General features: G+C 44.1%; 1 protein-coding gene and 1 long non-coding RNA gene across 14 annotated transcripts in view; one reads left to right on the top strand and one right to left on the bottom strand.

Moving 5' to 3' along the window:
• Window positions 1-20,162, top strand: part of TMEM241 (transmembrane protein 241) — a 123,513-nt gene that overhangs the window by 38,368 nt on the left and 64,983 nt on the right. For all 13 annotated transcript variants that reach the window (XM_025273115.3, XM_025273114.3, XM_025273118.3 and 10 more), the window contains exons 6-7: window positions 13,689-13,766; window positions 17,107-17,132. In XM_025273115.3, the coding sequence (XP_025128900.2) occupies window positions 13,689-13,766; window positions 17,107-17,132 (104 nt within the window). The remainder of the gene's footprint in view (window positions 1-13,688; window positions 13,767-17,106; window positions 17,133-20,162) is intronic.
• Window positions 1,236-9,727, bottom strand: LOC123331218. Its single transcript, XR_006547754.1, has 3 exons — window positions 9,669-9,727; window positions 5,374-5,446; window positions 1,236-1,368 (listed from the first exon to the last, which is right to left on the bottom strand). It is a non-coding gene; the product is annotated as an uncharacterized LOC123331218 (long non-coding RNA).

The raw sequence follows: 20,162 nt of genomic DNA, 5'->3' as shown, positions 1-20,162 counted from the left end.
CCTTGCAGTCCAAGAGACTCTCAAGAGTTTTCTCCAACACCACAGTTCAAAAGCATGAATTCTTCGGCACTCAGCTTTCTTTATAGTCCAACTCTCACATCCATACATGACTACTGGAAAAATCATAGCCTTGACTAGATGGACCTTTGTTAGCAAAGTAATGTCTCTGCTTTTTAATATGCTGTCTAGGTTGGTCATAACTTTTCTTCCAAGAAGTAAAGAAAGAAAGAAAGTGAAGTCGCTTAGTCGTGTCCGACTCTTTGCGACCCCATGGATACCAGGCTCCTCCGTCCATGGGATTTTCTAGGCAAGAGTACTGGAGTGGGTTGCCATTTCCTTCTCCCAGAAGTAAGCATTTTTTAATTTCATGGCTACAGTCACCATCTGCAGTGATTTTGGTGACCCCCAAAAATAAAGTCTGCCACTGTTTCCACATCTATTTGCCGTGAAGTGATGGGACCAGACACCATGATCTTAGTTTTCTGAATGTTGAGCTTTAAGCCAACTTTTTCACTTTCCTCTTTCGCTTTCATCAAGAGCTCTTGTTACCTGGCCCTAAGGAGACTGTGCCAGAGTGAACATCAAGCTTGGCACTAAACTTGTTGTTTAGTTGAGCTGACTTTTTTTTTTCATAGCCATACGTTTTGAAGAAGGAAGTAGCGCACTGACTTACATTCTGTGTGTGAGCTCGTTATAGTTGTCTTTTTTTTTTTTTTTTTTGGCTGCTCTGGGTCTTAGTTGCGAAGTGAGAGATCTTTGATCTTAGTTTAAGCCTGCGAGATCTAGTTCCCTTATCCGGGCCCCCTGCATTGGGAGAGCAGAGTCTTTAGCTACTGGACCACCAGGGAATTCCCTGGAGCTCCTTTTCTTCTGAAGGGGACTGCATTTGAATGTCCCTGACCTAGAACACAGATTTTTTTCATGGGCAGAAAGAAGCTGCTGCATTTCAAACTCCAAGCAAAGAGAAACAACCCCAAACCAAATACACCAGGTTAGAGGAGGAGGAAGACAGAAAGGAGACACTTATTTTTTTTCTTTTTTAGTGAAATAACCCAGCATCTTTTCTTTGTTTTCTGAGTTTTTTGTTTTTACATAGTTGCTTAAAAACCTACAACAGAGTGGATGAAACACGAGGTACTTGTACAGCTTGTGTTAGATGGAAAACAGGCATCAACATGCTGGTGCCAAGCTGTCAGTTTCATGGATCCACGAGGAATTGGGGGAGAAAGCACTCAGTTAAAATCCGTGGGCATGTTGTTATGCAAAACACTTTCGGAGTTGCTTTGCTCCATAAAGGCCTCCTTTATCCAACAAGATTTTGAAGCCTTTCTTCTGATGTATAGCTCCTGAGAGGAAGCTGACTTAACTCTGCAAAAGCAAGGTGGGGACATTCTTTATTGATTTTTCTACCTCAAACTCACAACCAAATGATAGAATTAAGGCAAGGAGATTATTTTTGTGGCTCTCCATTCAGCAAATATTTATTGGGGAGTCTACTACTGGGGGCTTAATGAGGAATAAGACCTGGTTCCTGACCTTGAGGGGACTCCCAGGTGGTGCTAGTGGTAAGGAATCTGCCTGCAAATGCAGAAGATGCAAGAGATGCGGGTTTGATCCCTGGGTCAGAAAGATCTCCTGGAGGAGGAAATGGCAACCCACTCCAGTGTTCTTGCCTGGAGAATCCCATGGACAGAGGAGCCTGGCAGGCTGTAGTCCAAGGGGTTGCAGAGTCTGAGAACACACACTTACCTGACCTTGAAGAATTTATAGGGGAATCCATGAGAGACACACAACTCACCATGGGAACAACCATTGTGAATATTCAGTGTTATATATGTGAGCCAGGCACTTCCTGTTGCCAACCTTCATGACATATGAAGTTGGACTTAATTATTCCCATTTACAGAGGAGGAAACTGAGATGCAGATTTGGTGAAGGTCACCAAATGGTAGATGTTACAAAAAACAGAGATGCAGACTCAAGACTGTCCAACTATAGTGGTTTACCTGCAATGCCTTGGACTTCCCTGGTGGTCCCGTGGTTAAGACTTGCAGGGGACAGGGTTCGATCCCTGGTCAGGGAACTAGATCCCACGTGCTGAAACTAAGAAGTTTGCATGCCACAGCTAAGACCCTGTACAGCCAAATAAATAAATACAATTATTTTTAAAAAAGAAAGCAGTATAATGTTTACCCTCTTTCCTCCCTAAATCATAACAAACCAAGGAGATGAGCCTATCAGGATGGAGTGGGGAGAAGGGGAGAGGAGCTGTGTAGTTGTTCTGCTTTCTGTGTGTGTGTCAGTCATGTCTGACCTTTTGTGACCCTATGGACTGTGGCCCACCAAGCTCCTCTGTCCATGGGATTTCCCAGGCAAGAATATTAGAGTGGGTTGCCATTTCCTTCTCCAGGGTAATCTTCCCTATCCAGGGATCAAACCCACGTCTCCTGCATTGCAGGTAGACTCTTTACCGACTGAACCACCAGGGAAGCCCCTGTACGATATATACTTGTTTCTTGTATGTTTTATATATAGTAGTTTGTGCCTCTTTTTTAAATTTAATTTTATTTAAAAATTAATTAATTTAGTTTTTGGCTGCACAGGGTCTTAGTTGCAGCAGATGGGCTCTAGTTGTGGCGTACAGGCTTAGTTACTCCATGGCACTTGGGATCTGAGTTCCCCGACCAGGGATCGAACCCTCATCCCCTGCATTGCAAGGCAGATTCTTAACCACTGGACCACTGGGGCAAGTCCGTAAGTTTTATTTTACATTGTGGTAGAGTTGATAAGATAAGCATTTCTTATGAACAGATTTTAAAAGAAATCTATACATATAGCTGATTCCTGTTGTTGTAAACTAATACAACATTGTAAAGTAATTATACTCCAATTTAAAAAAATAAAATAAAATCTTAAAATGGAAAAAATAAAAGAAATCTAGATCAAGGGAAATAGAAGAAGGCCACAGAGAGACTTAGCACATAGAAATTTATGCCATGATATCTTATGAAACAAATATAATTGGGCCTTGGTTTTAGCTCTTTATCTTTTTGCAGTGAAGTAAAGAAGTTACAGGATTCTCCATGCTTGTAAGATACATGCAAGCTATTGCTGAGGACATGCAGTGTCCTTCTTTGCTCTCAATTCCTTCTGTGTGCTCTGTGCTGTCGTGTCCAACTCTTTGTGACCCAGTGGACTGTATAATCCACCAGGTTCCTCTGTCCCTGGCATTTCGCAGGCAAGAATACTGAAGTGGCTTGCCATTTCCTCCCCAGAGACTTCTTCCCAACCCAGGGATCAAACCTGCATCTCTTGTGTCTCCTGCATCATAGGCAGATTCTTTACCCATTGGACTTTCAGTTACTTAGTCTTCATTAAGGGTAGGATGAGCCACGTAGGGTCTTCGGTTGCATCCTTATAATAAACCCAACGGTAACCTAGTTTCTAGGATTCCTAGTCTGTTGGTAGCATGATGACAGCATGGTTCAGTAGGAACAGTTCTCTGGGGTTAAAACTGCTACTCTCCAATTATCTGGCTCCTTTCCTTTAGGAACATTTATTTCTGCAGGCATGATTTTTATAAAAAACTAGGCAGCCAAATGTTCAAAGGTATATTCTTTGGCAAGAGCCTGGCAATTAATTATTCTATAATATATTGTAGATTGAAGTCACACACACCCAAATTGAAGGTAGGATTGATGTTGTACAAAACTAAGAAGCCAACCCACAGCTTGGTTGAGCGAGCCGTCCACACTCCTGCAGAGGGACCCAAGGCCGTGCCTGTGGACAGGGCCAGGGCTTTCCATAGAAAACTGTTTTAAGTCAGTCCCAACACCTGAACAAACAACAATCAAGGCTTGAAAATTCCACTCTGGGAAGCATGGGAATAATGAAAAATTTGAAGTAAAAGTTACTGATGTCTTTTTACAGCCAGAGAAAAATTTGCAAGAGTGCATGGACAAAATGTTGAATTTTAAGTGAATGGACCCCAAGAAGAAATTAGTTGCAAATTGTGCCCCTGAGTCATGAAACGCATTGGACTGCAGTGCAGTTGAATTTGGCTAATTAACGTTTTATGTTAAAAATGATGATTTGGGTTTCATGGTAGTTGATCTTGGGCCATTTTTCCTAATGAAAGATGGTGGTACCTTTTGTTGTCGAGGCCTTGACAGTATGGAAGAACAGACTTGATTTTCTGTTCTCTTTAGCAGCAAGCTAGAGTCTAGATTGTCTAAAAGTGGTTTCAGATGATTAAGAGGCAGATTAAAAAAGAGAATCAAAGTATATCCCTCCTTTTCCTCATCTGTATAATAGGGATGTTATTACTATTTCTCTCAAAGGGTTATTATGATGATTCAATATGTAAAAACAGTTAGAACGGAGTCTGGCACATAGGAAGCATTCAGGGTATCTTGACTGTTATTATTATTATCATTTCTCAGAACTTTTTTTTGGCCATACCATGTGGCTTGTGGGACCTTAGTTGCCCGACCAGGAATCAAACCCATGCCCCTTGCAGTGGAAGCAAGAAGTCTTAACCCCTAGACAGCCAGGGAAGTCCTCATTTCTCACAACTTTTATCTGATTTCACAAAAGTAAGTCTGCTGAACTTCAGTCTGTAAAGGGCAGGTTTTCTGAAATAATTGGTCACTGGGGTCTCTTGAACTAATCACATAGTTCAGACGAAGGCTTGGTACACAGTGGTGGAGGCCAAGGGAAAGTCAGTAATTATAAGTTGCAGATTGCCTTAATATTATTCTTGATAGATCTCTTTGGAGGCCTATAAAAGTCAATGGTAGAGTTACTGTTTCTAAAGTCTGCTAGCTCCTCAGTCAAGAAAAACGGCTTGAGAAATTCAGATTAGACCATTTTAAAGTGGAAATGGATGATGTCCCTTTAAAGAGTGGCATGGAGTTTACGTCGACGTCATCATTTTAGATCATAGCAGTTTTATCACCAGAGGACACAGACTGGCAGAGTTGGGAACAATACACAGTTGTATTGGACTTTGTTCAGGTGTGGATCCAGGACGCTTACACTGGGAGCTTGCCATAACCTGGATCCTATAACTTCGAGGATGGGGCTTCCCTGGTGGCTCAGTGGTAAAGAACCTGCCTGCCAATGCAGGAGACATGGATTCTATTCCTGGGTTGGGAAGATCCCCTGGAGAAGGAAATGACCACTCACTCCAATATTCTTGCCTGGGAAATCCCATGGACTGAGGAGCCTGGTGGGCTACAGTCCATGGCATCACAGAAGAGTCAGACGTAACTTAGCAACTAAAGAACAACAAACATCAAGGCTGGGAGTGTGGGCTTTGCCATTACTTGGTTGGAATCCTGGAGTCCCACCCTGAAGCAGCTGTGAACTCACCAGCAAGCTGCCCCATCACCCAGAGCTTCAGTTTCCTTGTCCATAAATTAGGGTAACAGCATCTGTGGATAAACTTGTTGAGAGATGATTTAAATAAGAGAATGCAATTAAAATAATTAGCACTGTGCTGAACACATTGTTGGTACCTATTATTAGTGAACTTTAAGATCAGTTCCGTATGTACAGATAGATCCTTTTACAGAATCTGCTCAGATTCTGCTAGGGCGATGGAGGAACCTCTCGACAGTTGAGAAAATAAAACCTCTTTGAGGTCTAGAGTTAGAATCTAGTAAAAGTGAAAGTCGCTCGGTCGTGTCCGACTCTGAGTCAACCCTAAATATCATCTCCTTTCTAATTTTATAGTTAAGGAGGCAAAAACATTTAAAATCTGGTCTTGTTGTTATGTGCTCAGTTACTCAGTCTTGTCTAACTCTTTGTGACTCCATGGACTGTAGCCTGCCAGACTCCTCTGTCCATGGGATTTCCCAGGCAAGAATACTGGAGTGGGATCCAATTTCTTATTCTAGGGGATCTTCCTGACCCAGGGATCAGGTCTTAATTTTCACTGTCATGTACCACAGGATTAACCTAAAGATTTTCTGTTCTGTCTTCTTAGGCTCAGACCTAGAAGACCAGGGCCCAAGTTTTCCCAAGATGAACCTAATGGATGAGGCCAATTTAGAAAATCTCTACTGCTGCTGCTAAGTCGCTTCAGTTGTGTCCGACTCTGTGCGACCCCATAGATGGCAGCCCACCAGGCTCCCCCGTCCCTGGGATTCTCCAGGCAAGAACACCGGAGTGGGTTGCCATTTCCTTCTCCAATGCATGAAAGTGAAAGGTGAAAGTGAAGTCGCTCAGTCATGTCTAACTCTTAGAGACCCCATGGACTGCAGCCCACCAGGCTCCTCCATCTATGAGATTTTTCCAAGCAAGAGTACTGGAGTGGGGTGCCATTGCCTTCTCCGTAGAAAATCTCTAGTAATCTTAAAATACATAAAACATAATAGAAAATGTAAAAGCTTAAGAGGAATCAAAAGAAGCACAAAAGACATGAAAAACATAGGAAATAATTATGATTTTAAAGGGAAAAAAGAGTTGAGTTGAACTTTTAATGAAAAAGAGTAGAAAACATTAAAAAAGAAAGAAAAATGTAAGGCAAGTGCTCAGAATGAAATGAAACAGTGTGAGTTAGAACAAAATACTAAAATAGGGCAGAGCTATAAACTTATAAAAGTCTTAATGACAAGGTAAAAATATATCTTCCCCAAAGATAAAGAATAAATCCATCTGGAAGTGATAGGGCAGTAGCATCTGCTTAAAGACCCACTTAAGGGGCCTTGAAGTGGGAACAGTTTCTCAGCTCATGGTCCTCGATCGACACCACTGAGTGTAGGCTTGGTGCCCGTTAACGTTGACAGCCTTCATGCGGGGCTCCTGCGTGGCTTCCACCCTTCCTCCCAATAGCTTCTGGTTGTAGGTATTGTTATCCTTATACTACAGAGCAGCAAACTGTTTGGATAAGCGCCCTGCTCCGTGAGCAGATGGTGGAGCTGGAGCCTGAAACCCAGGCTGATGCCAAAACCCATGCATAGTCTTGATTTTCTTTTGCTTTCCGAGAAACATCACCATTGGCAACAACAAAGATAATAGCAAATATACCTCGCCCTTCAATCCCTCCCCTGGCCTTGTCAAGATCATCTGTCAAATTAGGACAGACTGCTGTTCTTAGCAAACAGCCCAGCAATAGTCAGTGTACAGTGGGTACTCTGAATCTTGACAGCCCACTGCTTGTTGTTCAATCTTTAAGTTGTGTCCAACTCTTTGCAACCCCATGGACTGCGGCATGCCAGGTTTCCCCGTCCGTCACCATCTCCCAGAGTTTGTTCAAATTCACGTCCATTGAGTCAATGAGGCTATCTAACCATCTCATCCTTTGCTGCCCCCTTTTCCCTTTGCCTTCAGTCTTTCCCAGCATCAGGGTCTTTTCCAATGAGTCAGCTCTTCACATCAGGTGGCCAACGTGTTGGAGCTTCAGCTTCGGCATCGGTCCTTCCAATGAATATTCAGGACTGATTGCCTTTATGATCAACTGGTTTGATCTCCTTGCTGTCCAAGAGACTCTCAAGAGTCTTCTCCAGCACCACAATTTGAATGCATCAGTTCTTCGGTGCTCGGCCTTCTTTATGGTCCAACTCTCACATCCATACATGACTACTGGAAAAACCCTAGCTTTGACTATATGGAACTCTGTCAGCAAAGTGATGTCTCTGCTTTTTAATATGCCACCTAGGTTTGCCCCACTGGAGTGTTACATTTTAAAAATATCTTCTCCCTCTCCCCCCTTTTGGGGGAGGGGGTACAGTGTTGATCCCAGTTGTTCCACCATTGACTCCAGTCTCCTAAATGTTTCCCTCCTGTGTCCACTTTTCTCCATCTCCACAGCCACTACCAGGTTCAGGCCACCGTCTGGTGATTCCTTCTGTTAGTTTCCTGTAGCTACGGTGACAAATGACTACTTCCCTTGGTGACTTAAAACAACAGAAATTTATTCTCTCCCAGTTCTGGAGGCCAGGGTTCTGAAATGGCTATGCTCCCTCCAGAGGTTCTTGGGGAGAATCCGGTCCTCGCCTCTTCCAATTTCTGGTGGCTGCTGACATGCCTTGGCTTGTGGCTGCATCCCTCTGTCTCTGCCTCTGGGCCACATTGCCTCTTCTCTGTGTGTGTCACATCTCGGCTTCTCTCTTAGGAGGATACATGTGTTTGCATTTGGGACCCACTTAGATCATCCAGGGTGTTCGCTCCATCTCCAGATTCTCGATTTAATTACATTTGCAAAGGCCCTGTTTTACTGTATGAGGTCACTTTCACAAATCCTAGAGATTGGGACTTCCATATAGTTTTTTTTTAATACTTATTTTATGTGTTTATATGTATTTGTGTGTATTTATATGTACAGAATGTGGTCCACTAGAGAAGAGAATGGCAAACCACTTCAGTATTCTTGCCTTGAGAACCCCATGGCAAAAGGCAAAATGATAGGATACTGAAAGAGGAACTCCCTGGGTTGGTAGGTGCCCAATATGCTACTGGAGATCAGTGGAGAAATAACTCCAGAAAGAATGAAGTGATGGAGCCAAAGCAAACACAATACCCAGTTGTGGATGTGACTGGTGATAGAAGCAAGGTCCGATGCTGTAAAGAGCAATATTGCATAGGAACCTGGAATGTCAGGTCCATGAATCAAGGCAAATTGGAAGTAGTCAAACAGGAGATGGCAAGAGTGAATGTTGACATTCTAGGAATCTGTGAACTAAAATGGACTGGAGTGGATGAATTTAACTCAGATGACCATTATATCTACTACTGTGGGCAGGAATCCCTTAGAAGAAATGGAGTAGCCATCATGGTCAACAAAAGAGTCCAAAATGCAGTACTTGGATGCAATCTCAAAAATGACAGAATGGTCTCTGTTCGTTTCCAAGGCAAACCATTCAATATCACAGTAATCCAAGCCTGTACCCCAACCAGTAATGCCGAAGAAGCTGAAGTTGAATGGTTCTATGAAGACCTACAAGACCTTTTAGAACACACACCCAAAAAAGATGTCCTTTTCATTATAGGGGACTGGAATGCAAAAGTAGGAAGTCAGGCAACACCTGGGATAACAGGCAAATTTGGCCTTGGAGTACGGAATGAAGCAGGGCAAAGACTAATAGAGTTTTGCCAAGAGAACACACCTCTCACACCTGTGTTTGTCATAGCAAACACCCTCTTCCAACAACACAAGAGAAGACTCTACACGTGGATATCACCAGATGATCAACACCGAAATCAGATTGATTATATTCTTTGCAGCCAAAGATGGAGAAGCTCTATACAGTCAGCAAAAACAAGACTGGGAGCTGACTGTGGCTCAGATCATGAACTCTTTATTGCCAAATTCAGACTTAAATTGAAGAAAGTCAGGAAAACCACTAGACCATTCAGGTATGACTTAAATCAAATCCCTTATGATTATATAGTGGAAGTGAGAAATAGATTTAAGGGCCTAGATCTGATAGATAGAGTGCCTGATGAACTACAGGTCCAGCCCCAGCTGATCCAGGGTATTCGAAGGAGAGACGGCGTAGGCGAGGATCAGGAAACAACTGCTTAATTAAACGTTAATTAAGGATATAAAGAGTAATAGAATGAGGATAGCTCAGTAGGAAAATTCAGTGGAGAAAAGAGGCTGAGTAGCTTGGTTTATGCGGGAGACCAATAAAACTTCAAGACAAGAAGTTTGCACCACTTACGTAGGCCGCAGGCGTCCTTCCGTTCTCCCGAAGGAGAGGAGACACTGAGGCCTCCCCGGTCGGATCTTAGAAGCCCAGGCATAATCATCAAGCATGGTGGGTTCCACGCTCCAGATGGAGACTCAGCCAGAATTTGAGAGAGAGAGCGACATGGGGAGACCAAGTTTCGTTGAACAAGGCACGCACTTTATTTTCCAAAGTAGTTTTTATACCTTAAGTTGTGCATAGAGGATAATGGGGGAAGGGGTGGAGTCATGCAAGGACAGCAGTTCCTGGTCCTAATCGAAGCCAGGCTTTCAAACTTATCATATGCAAAAGTTCAGGTGAATTACATCATCTTCTGGCCCGGAGGCCTGTTAACATTTTAAGAAACTTATTTTTCTCTAAAGGTGATTATTCCAAAGTCAGGCACCAGACTCCCAAAAAGCAATGGACAAAGCTGCATTTTATATTTCTATACACCCATTATATCAATCAATACACTGCCAAGGACACAGTAGGTAAGGAGTATGGAGACTTAGCAGCAAACATTGGCCCAATAAGTGAAAAACCCTTCACCAATACAATTTCTAATCAATCTTTTAACTACTCAAAGGAATCTGTGTTTAGACAGTTTAGAACATCTCCTGCCTCTCACAGTTGGGAGGCTCTGAACAATCACATGTGGCCGGAAAAACCTATTCAGGCAGGCTAGAGGATTTCCAAAGGAGTTTGTAGGTTAAACATTGTCACACCCAGGAATTACTAACTGGAGCTGTAAGCTAACTCTTTTTTCAGAGAGAGGTAGTGGGGGACAGCCCCCGTAAAGTCAGAGGTGTAGGTGCAAGCACAAAGCAGAAAGTAGGCAGACTGGTTTTGGGGGTAGATGCTCGAGAATTTCCAGGGGGACTCCTGAGGCTCGATCCCGCCTTTGTGTATGCCGAGCCTCCTTCCTCATGACCTTTGTCATGGGCGGAGTTCCTCACTCTGGCTCCCGGCAGTGATAGAATTCCAGTTGAGCTATTCCAGATCCTGAAAGATGATGCTGTGGAAAGTGCTGCACTCAATATGCAATATGCACTCAATATGCAATATGCCGGCTCCCAGCAGTTTGTGACACTGTACAGGAGACAGGGATCAAGACCATCCCCATGGAAAAGAAATGCAAAAGAGCAAAATGGCTGTCTGAGGAGGCCTTACAAATAGCTGTGAAAAGAAGAGAAGCAAAAAGCAAAGGAGAAAAGGAAAGATTTAAGCATCTGAAAGCAGAGTTCCAAAGAATAGCAAGAAGAGATAAGAAAGCCTTCCTCAGTGATCAATGCAAAGAAATAGAGGAAAACAACAGAATGGGAAAGACTAGAGATCTCTTCAAGAAAATTAGAGATACCAAAGGAACATTTCATGCAAAGATGGGCTCGATAAAGGACAGAAATGGTAAGGACCTAACAGAAGCAGAAGATATTAAGCAGAGGTGGCAAGAATACACAGAAGAACTGTACAAAAAAGAGCTTCATGACGCAGATAATCATGATGATGTGATCACTCACCTAGAGCCAGACATCCTGGAATGTGAAGTCAAGTGGGTCTTAGAAAGCATCACTACGAACAAAGCTAGTGGAGATGATGGAATTCCAGTTGAGGTATTTCAAGTCCTGAAAGATGATGCTGTGAAAGTGCTGCGCTCAATATGCCAGCAAATTTGGAAAACTCAGCCATGGCCACAGGACTGGAAAAGGTCAGTTTTCATTCCAATCCCGAAGAAAGGCAATGCCAAAGAATGCTCAAACTACTGCACAATTGCACTCATCTCACACTCTAGTAAAGTAATGTTGAAAAGTCTCCAAGCCAGGCTTCAGCAATACGTGAACTGTGAAATTCCAGATGTTCAAGCTGGTTTTAGAAAAGGCAGAAGAACCAGAGATCAAATTGCCAACATCGGCTGGATCATCAAAAAAGAAAGAGAGTTCCAGAAAAACATCTATTTCTGCTTTATTGACTATGCCAAAGCCTTTGACTGTGTGGATCACAATAAACTGTGGAAAATTCTTCAAGAGATGGGAATCCCAGACCACCTGACCTGCCTTTTGAGAAACCTATATGCAGGTCAGGAAGCAAGTTAGAACTGGACATGGAACAACAGACTGGTTCCAGTTAGGAAAAGGAGTATGTCAAGGCTGTATATTGTCACCCTGCTTATTTAACTTGCATGCAGAGTACATCATGAGAAACGCTGGGCTGGAAGAAGCACAAGCTGGAATCAAGATTGCCGGGAGAAATATCAATAATCTCAGATATGCAGATGACACCACCCTTATGGCAGAAAGTGAAGAGGAACTCAAAAGCCTCTTGATGAAAGTGAAAGAGGAGAGTGAAAAAGTTGGCTTAAAGCTCAACATTCAGAAAACTAAAATCATGGCATCTGGCCCCATCACTTCATGGGAAATAGATGGGGAAACAGTAGGTGACTTTATTTTTCTGGGCTCCAGAATCACTGCAGATGCTGATTGCAGGCATGAAATTAAAAGACACTTACTCCATGGAAGGAAAGTTATGACCAACCTAGATAGCATATTAAAAAGCAGAGATATTACTTTGCCAACAGAGGTCCATCTAGTCAAGGCTATGGTTTTTCCAGTGGTCATGGATGGATGTGAGAGTTGGACTGTGAAGAAGGCTGAGCGCTGAAGAATTGATGCTTTTGAAATGTGGTGTTGGAGAAGACTCTTGGGAGTCCCTTGGACTGCAAGGAGATCCAACCAGTCCATTCTAAAGGAGATCAGTCCTGGGTGTTCATTGGAAGGACTGATGCTAAAGCTGAAACTCCAATACTTTGGCCACCTCATGCGAAGAGTTGACTCATTGGAAAAGACCCTGATACTGGGAGGGATTGGGGGCAGGAGGAGAAGGGGACGACAGAGGATGAGATGGCTGGATGGCATCACCGACTCAAGTTCGTGAGTCTGAGTGAACTCCGCGAGTTGGTGATGGACAGGGAGGCCTGGTGTGCCGTGACTTATGGGGTCACAAAGAGTCGGACACGACTGAGCAACTGAACTGAACTGAACTGAAGTGATACGTATTAGTGTGTATGCAACTGTGCTGGGTCTTAGTGGCAGCGCACAGCCTCCTCAGTCTTCATTGCGGTATGCAGGATCCTTAGTTGTGCCACATGGGATCTGGTTCTCTGACCAGAAATTGAACCCAGGTGCCCTGCATTGGGAGCACAGAGTCTTAGCCACTGGACCACCATAGAAGTCCTGCGGCTAGAGTTTTGAGGGTCGATTTTCAATCTGCCACACTGCTAAACTTCTGTAATCATCTCTGTCTCTTCTCCTGCACCCAGCAGCCCAAGTTCCTATAAACATGCAGATGCAATCATGTCACTTGGGCTTTAAACCCTTCAGCATCTCCTCTGGCCCTCGGGATGGTCCTGACTCCTTGATATGATTATCGCCTCACCTTCCCCTCCCCTACTTTCCCCTTCCACACTATTTCCACCCCACTCAACTCCCCCCGGTTCCCCAAGAAAGTGGGCTGCCTTGATCCTCTGGACTCTCGTGTGCTCCTCTGCCTCCAGCCCTCTCCCACCTTGTCTCTTTTTGCTGGGCTCATTCTAGTTCATCATTCTGTTCCTGTTTAGACTTTGCGCTTCATTTCCTCAAGAAGGCATGCTCTGCCCACGCTGGGTTGGTTATGCCTTTCTGTGCATCTGGTCAGAGCTCTCACCTCTAGAGAGACAGCCTATCTGTCACGTGTGCAGCTGTTCACAGGACGTGTCCCCTACACCTGGCATGGTGCCCGACACACAGTAAGTGCTTAATAAGTGATGAGAAAACCCATAGGAAGGGAGTCTCTACACCTACCGAGTATCAAGCCAGCAACAAGAGTGCTGATCCACGCAGAAGAGATTTTGCTGGAGAGGAGTAGCTATGTGAATGCCAGCAGTTCCCACAGATCTTTTATTTTGAAGCAGACATCAAGAATTATGTAATTATGAGATCAAAGAAATATTTTCATGCTTATTCCTTTGTTTTCTTTCAGGCCATTCCTGTGTTTCTCACTTTGCATAATGCAGCTGAAGTTATCATCTGTGGGCACCAGAAGTGTTTTCGGAAAGAGGTAAATGATTACGCAAAAGGCTAGTTTCACTTCCCTTGCTTGAAATTTCAAAGACATGCTTTTTATGTACGGCCCAGGTTAGTGCCTGCCTTTTTCCTGCCATCTGTTTCCAGTCAAGGCTGCCTGATGGTGGTCATTAATTAATTTCAAGGACCACGGTTTCGACATCCCTTCAGGTCACCCAGCATACATGGGGATGCTTATGGATCTGAACGGAACTCACCTCCAGGCCAGCGATGAACCAGGGCTTAAGGGGCTGAGGTAGAGAGCCCTGTGGGCCTGGGGGGATGGGGTGGGGGAATGGGCATTACCCCACCGCATCCCAGCACCATGAGGAAATCGATGGCAAGCTTCCCATAAGGTGCTGGGAGCTTTAGCCCACCCCGGGGAAAACTTTTCTTCCCCACCCCAGCTCTGCCTTCCACCACCTGGAACAGGTAGCTTCCCTCACCTTCTGGGCCTCCATCTGTGCAAAGGGGAGAGAAATGTCACTCACCCAAGAGTTGCAGGAGGACCCTATCAACTGCTTGGTGCTCCCAACACTTTCTGGCACATAGTAGGTGCTTTGTACTCATGAGCTATGATTTTTAATATTATGAGCAGGAGTTTTATTTTTTAATAATTTTATTTAATCTTTGGCTGTGTGGGTCTTTGTTTCTGTGCAGGCTTTTCTCTAGTTGCGGTGCCCAGGCTTCTCATTGCGATGACTTCTCCTGTGGCAGGGCACAGGCCCTAGGGCTTCAGTAGTTGTGGCTCCCAGGCTCTAGAGCACAGGATCAATAGTTGTGGAGCATGGGCTCGGTTGTTCCACGTGATCTTCCTGGATCAGGGATTGAATCCCTGTCTCCTGCATTGACAGGCAGATTTTTTACTACTGAGCCACCAGGGATGCCCAGTGGTACTTTTAGGTTGGTACCTCTTTTTTCTAATATCTGCCTGTTTCAAATGACTTCCATCAAAATTTTGGAACTCTTAAACTCGAGAGAGGCTAGTGGATCATTCAGGCAACACACTTTTTATAGGCATGCCGGGAAGAGAGGCTGCCTTCCTGTGCCCAAGGCCACTGCACACACTCCAAGGGACCTTTCTGACACACAGATCGGATCATGTTCCCCCACATACAGCTCTTCAGGACTGCCCAGAACCTACCTGGAGGCATGTAAAGCCCTTCACCACCTGGGCCCCGTCCATCTGTCCGGCTTTAGAAATTTCAGCCACAGCTAAACTTCTCCGTTTTCCTAGACCATATCTTGATGTTTCTCTCCTCTGATCTGTGAGGAAACCTCTTCTCACACCCCCGCCCCATTCACTCTATGAATATTTCTATGTCCCTGGGTGTGTGGCTGCCCTGCCAGGCCCTGGGTCTACAGTCATGAACAAGAGACATAATTTCTGCTCTTAAAGACATGACTGAGCCACTGAGCATTCACGTGGGTGCACGCCCCTGCATTGGAAGCTCGGAGTCTTAACTGTTGGACTGCCAGAGAAGTCCCGAGCATCCCTTTCATTCTCATCTTCATTCCTACTCTTCCTCCAAACTCTGGAGATGTCGGCTATGTTTAGCTCAGAACCTGTTAGTGACACGCTTTCCCAAGTTGGGGGCAGTTATCCAGGTGGGAGCCAGGTCATGTCTGCGTGCCATCCTTCTGGGGCCGAAAGGATTCGAGTCTCCACGAGGGGGCAGTGGAGTCCAGGTCCGCTTTGCCTTTTGGACTCCGAGGCGGGTTCCACAAAGATGAGAGGGAACAAAGGAGCTAAAGACGGGAGCCACTGCTCTGTACACAGACATCTCGCGTTCATTAAACCAGCACCAACCGGGTGATGTAGTCACACGTGAAGACTTAGGAGAGCCTTCACAGCAAGCCGCAAAATTCTCTTGCCAGTGCTTTACCTTCTTTAAAAAAAAAATTGAGATATACTTGAAAGATAAAATTATATTCATTTCAGGTGTTCAGGATAATGATTCAATGTGTATATTTTGAAACGATCACCACAGTAACTCTAGTTAACATCTGTCACCGTGCATAGTTACAACATTGTTTTTCCTTGTGATGAGAATTTTAAGATCTGCTCTCTTAACAACTTCCAAAATAGGCACTAGACGGTTGTTAACTATAGGCACTGTGCTGTACATCGTCAGCACTTGCTCATTTTATAATAAGTGGAAGTTCGTACCTTTTAAGTGCGTCACTGTTACAGTATTATTTATTTATTTAATTTCACCTGTGCTGGGTCTGCTTTGCTCCGACCTTTTCTCTAGTTGTGGAGAGCGAGGGCGACTCCCTAGTTCCAGGGCACGGACTTCTCATTGCAGTTCCTTCTCCTGTTGGGAAGCACAGACACTAGGACTCGAGGGCTTCAGCAGTTGCAGCTCCCGGGCCCTAAAGCACAGACTCAATCGTTAGTTCCTCCCCTGTATGTTGGATCTTCCCAGATCAGGGATTGAACCCCTGTCTCCTGCACTGGCAGATGGATTCTTTACCTCTGAGCCACCAGGGAAGCCGTGCTTCACTTTTGAATAATATGGTCATACTTCACACTTTGAGCCGGAGGAAGGAAAAAACCCCAAAACTGTAGTTTGTCCTCAACTAGCAAAGTAATCCTTTTGAAATGTACAGAAATAAACTCTTGCCTAGCCATTTTCCTTATCAAATGTAGAAAAATCTATGCTTCTCCCTGCTAGAGATTTCTTCCCAAGTGCCAAGGCCTAATTCCCTTAAAGTAATAAAAAAGGAAGTAATAAAGGTGGAGTCTGTGTTAGAATTTCTTTGTTTCTTCATTTCAGGGAGCTTTAAACGCCAAGTTCCGATTTCCCCAATCTGCCCTCTTTTCCTTCTCTCTAGGGGTGGAATCAAATGTCCCTGCTCCTTTTTTTCTGTTTCCTAATTTACACATCATACCAGAGAATTTATAGCGCTGCTCAGAGTCAGAGCTGGATTAATGAAAGGAAAATTTAAAGAGACAGAGTGGAATAGAAGTTGAACCAGAGCCTGATTTCTTTTCCTGCACAGGATACATCGATTTCTGTCTCCTTTTCATGGTGCGTGAGATATTTGAAGGCTTGGGCGCGGCAGCATTGTGCTTTTTTGTGGGTAAACAGAGTTCTAATGGTGAGAGTGGTAAAACTACTCATCCAGAAGTGACTCACCTCTGGACCTCTGAGTCATCCTTCATTTGGTCCAAGCAGAAAAAGCCTCAATAAATACTGAAGTGCGGCAACTTGTTAAGACCCCAATAAACTTATTCATAATTTATGTGCCTCTTGATCTAAATATTTTCTTTTAAGAAGAACAAAAAAATTTTTTTTAAAGATTAATGCTGTCTTTTTATTTTCATACAGAAAACTTCTCCTCCAAAGATTTGTAGGTAAGTTTAAAAAAAAACCCAGGTCCACAAACCTCTAAAATAGAAGATTTAACCTGATTTTAAACTCTGATGAGAAACCGTCTGTTGATGATTCATACTTGAGAGTTGACAGAGGAATTTCTTACAAACACTCGTATATCCCTATTTCATGTCTTATTCAAAAATCTACTTCCTTTTTTTTTTTTCTGAAATATTTTATTTCTAAGGGGAAAACAACCCGTGCTAGGTTTCAACCACCGATGCCCAGAATTTCGCTGAGTTGCGCAATACTGATGAAGAATGAAAATGGAAAAATGGAAACGACTTAAAGTTTTAAAAATAAGGTTTGCAGTTTATTGAGTTTTTAAGAATTCCCACGGTGGAAAAAGCACTGACCTGTGCATCCAGGGATCTGAGTCGTGGTCTTGGGTCACATGGCACCATGGCCGTGGACAGGCTGCACACCCCTCCATTTCTCAGTGTCTCCAGTTGAAACATGAACAGTGACCCGCCCCCCCCAACCCATCCCTGTGCCCCATGTTGTACAAATTCTGATCTGAGTGCCTCATTCTCTGATGACTTCCTGTCTCCTCAGCAGTAGCTGCGAAGTTCAGTCCTCAGTCCTGTAGATAGAAAATCAGCAGAAATGCTTTGATGCATGGATTTGGGCCTTTTTGTTTCAGCTATTTCTGGGCTTTTATCCAATCTCCTTTTTTGCCTTTATTACAAGCTGCTACTTGAAGAAGAAAAAAAAAAAAAAACCCCAGTCAGGACTCATCCTCTTGTTTAAGAGATTAGCAGGTGTTAAAAAGAGGCATTAAAACCCATTCATGGATGCCTGGTGGAATCAGGTGTTGCTCAAGGCCAAGTTTGGTGGGAACCTGGGCTGTCCCACACCTGGCTGACCCCCTTCTCCCCTCAGTCCCAAGGGCCTGTCTGTTTGAGGGCTCTAACACTCATTGTCTGTGGATGGTGAAGTGTCTTGCATCGGAAGCAGGGGTCCCCAACCTCTAGGATCTAATGCCTGATGATCTGAGGTGGGACCGATGTAATAATAATAGCAATAAAACGCACAGTAACTGCAATGTGCTAGAATCGTCCCGAAACCATCCCCCTACCCTGGTCCATGGAAAAATTGTCTTCCATGAAACCGGTCCCTCATGCCATAAAGGATGGGGACTGTCGCTCCAAAGCCTTCTGTCCCCTGCAGGCAGATACTGAAGCCGTGAGGGTCCTCCTCTCCCCCCACCTGCAGCCTGTCTGTTCACGTGCAGTCGCAGGAAGCCTCCCTGTGAGCCTCCCTCCCCTCGCCTTACCCTGGCCTCTGAGATGCTCTGCAGTCAGGTGCCAGGGAGTCTTCTTGAGGCCATTTGTGTGTGTGCCTCGAAAGTTGACCAGACTGTAGGAGTGGGTGGGCTGGAGTGGAGAACCTCTGCCATGTCATCCTGCCCTTCCCAAGGCCCTGAGGCCCCAGCTCCGAGGCTTCCCCCGTGCCCGTCCTCCTGTTCCGGGCTGGGCTGGCCAGGCCAGTCTGTCGGGTACACGTGTGCATCATGACACCACTGAGGACTCGGGGGAATGGTGTGTGGACAGAACTGATTAGCATCACTATTGCCAGTGTACTTAAGTTATGAAGAGCCTGTTGTCGTGTATTACATATATATGTAAGTAATACAGAATTCAATACGTGTACAGAATATATAGCTTCCCAGGTGGTGCAGTGGGTAAAGAATCCGCCTGCAATGCAAGGAGACACAGGAGATGCGGGTTCAATCCCTGGGTTGGGAAATCTCCTGGAGGAGAGCATGGCAACCCATTCCAGTATTTTTACCTGGAGAATCCCATGGACAGAGGAGTCTGGTGGGTTAACAGCCCATGGGATCGCAAAGAGTTGGACATGACTGAAGCGACTGAGTACGCATAGAATATATATGGGTGTGCGATGTCCCATGCTAAAATCCCCTAACGGTGAAAATGCTTCATGTCCTTGATCCTTTGTGGTTTGCTGCCTGATGCAGTGGTCAGAAGGGACCTAATTCTAAATATGTTGTTGCCTCATAAATGGAAAGAGGGGGAAAGAGCATGTGATCATGTGGGTTTTGTGTTTTCCGCTACCTTCCTTTAGGAGGAGAGAATGACTGGGATAAGATAGAGGGCAAGGTATTTTGGTATAGGATACCCAAATACCACATAAAAACCATTTATTTCTAAGTCAAAAAATAACTCCAAATCGACTTTCTAATGAATGAAAAAATTTGAAAATATCTGTGATTGGTAATGTTACTTTTTTGTGCAAGAATTTTTTTTAAAAAAGCCTTTATGATGGCTATTTCTCAATATATATATAAAAATTAAAAGAATACTAAAATGAATTTCTATAGACTCATCTCTGAGATTCAACAGTTTTCAACTTAAGCCTGCACCCAGCACCTCATTTCAGCAAATCACAGACTCTGTAGGATTACATCCATAAATATTTTGGTATGTGTAAGAGATTTTCTTCTACTGAAATTTTTAATTATTATTACTATTTGGCTGTGCCAACAGCTTGCAGGATCTTAGTTTCCTGACCAAGGATTGAACCTGGGCCCTTGGCAGTAAAAGCAGTCAGAGTCCTAACCACAGACCACCAAGGAATTCCCTTATTTGGGAAAAAAGTTTAAACTGGTAGAAAAGTTGCAGGAGTATTACAATGAACTCCCATATACCTTTTATTTAGTTTCACTCATTGATAACAGTTTTTGTATTTGCTTTCTTTCTCTCTCTCTCTGTTTCTCTCTCTCTCTCTCTATATATATATGCACATGGTGGCTCAGGAGTAAAGCACCTCAGCCAATGCAGGAGACGCAGGTTCAATCCCTGGGTCAGGAAAACACCTTGGAAAAGGAAATGGCTACCCACTCCAGTATTCTTGCCTGGAGAATTCCATGGACAGAGGAGCTTGGTAGACTGCAGTCCACGGGGTCATAAAAGAGTCAGACACGAGTTAGCGACTAAACAACAATATATGTATCACACAAAATATATGAGTATATATAATTATTCTTACTC

The sequence above is a fragment of the Bubalus bubalis genome, chromosome 22, assembly GCF_019923935.1.
Source record: "Bubalus bubalis isolate 160015118507 breed Murrah chromosome 22, NDDB_SH_1, whole genome shotgun sequence".
NCBI lineage: Eukaryota > Metazoa > Chordata > Mammalia > Artiodactyla > Bovidae > Bubalus > Bubalus bubalis.
This window is presented reverse-complemented; position numbering and strand designations above follow the sequence as displayed.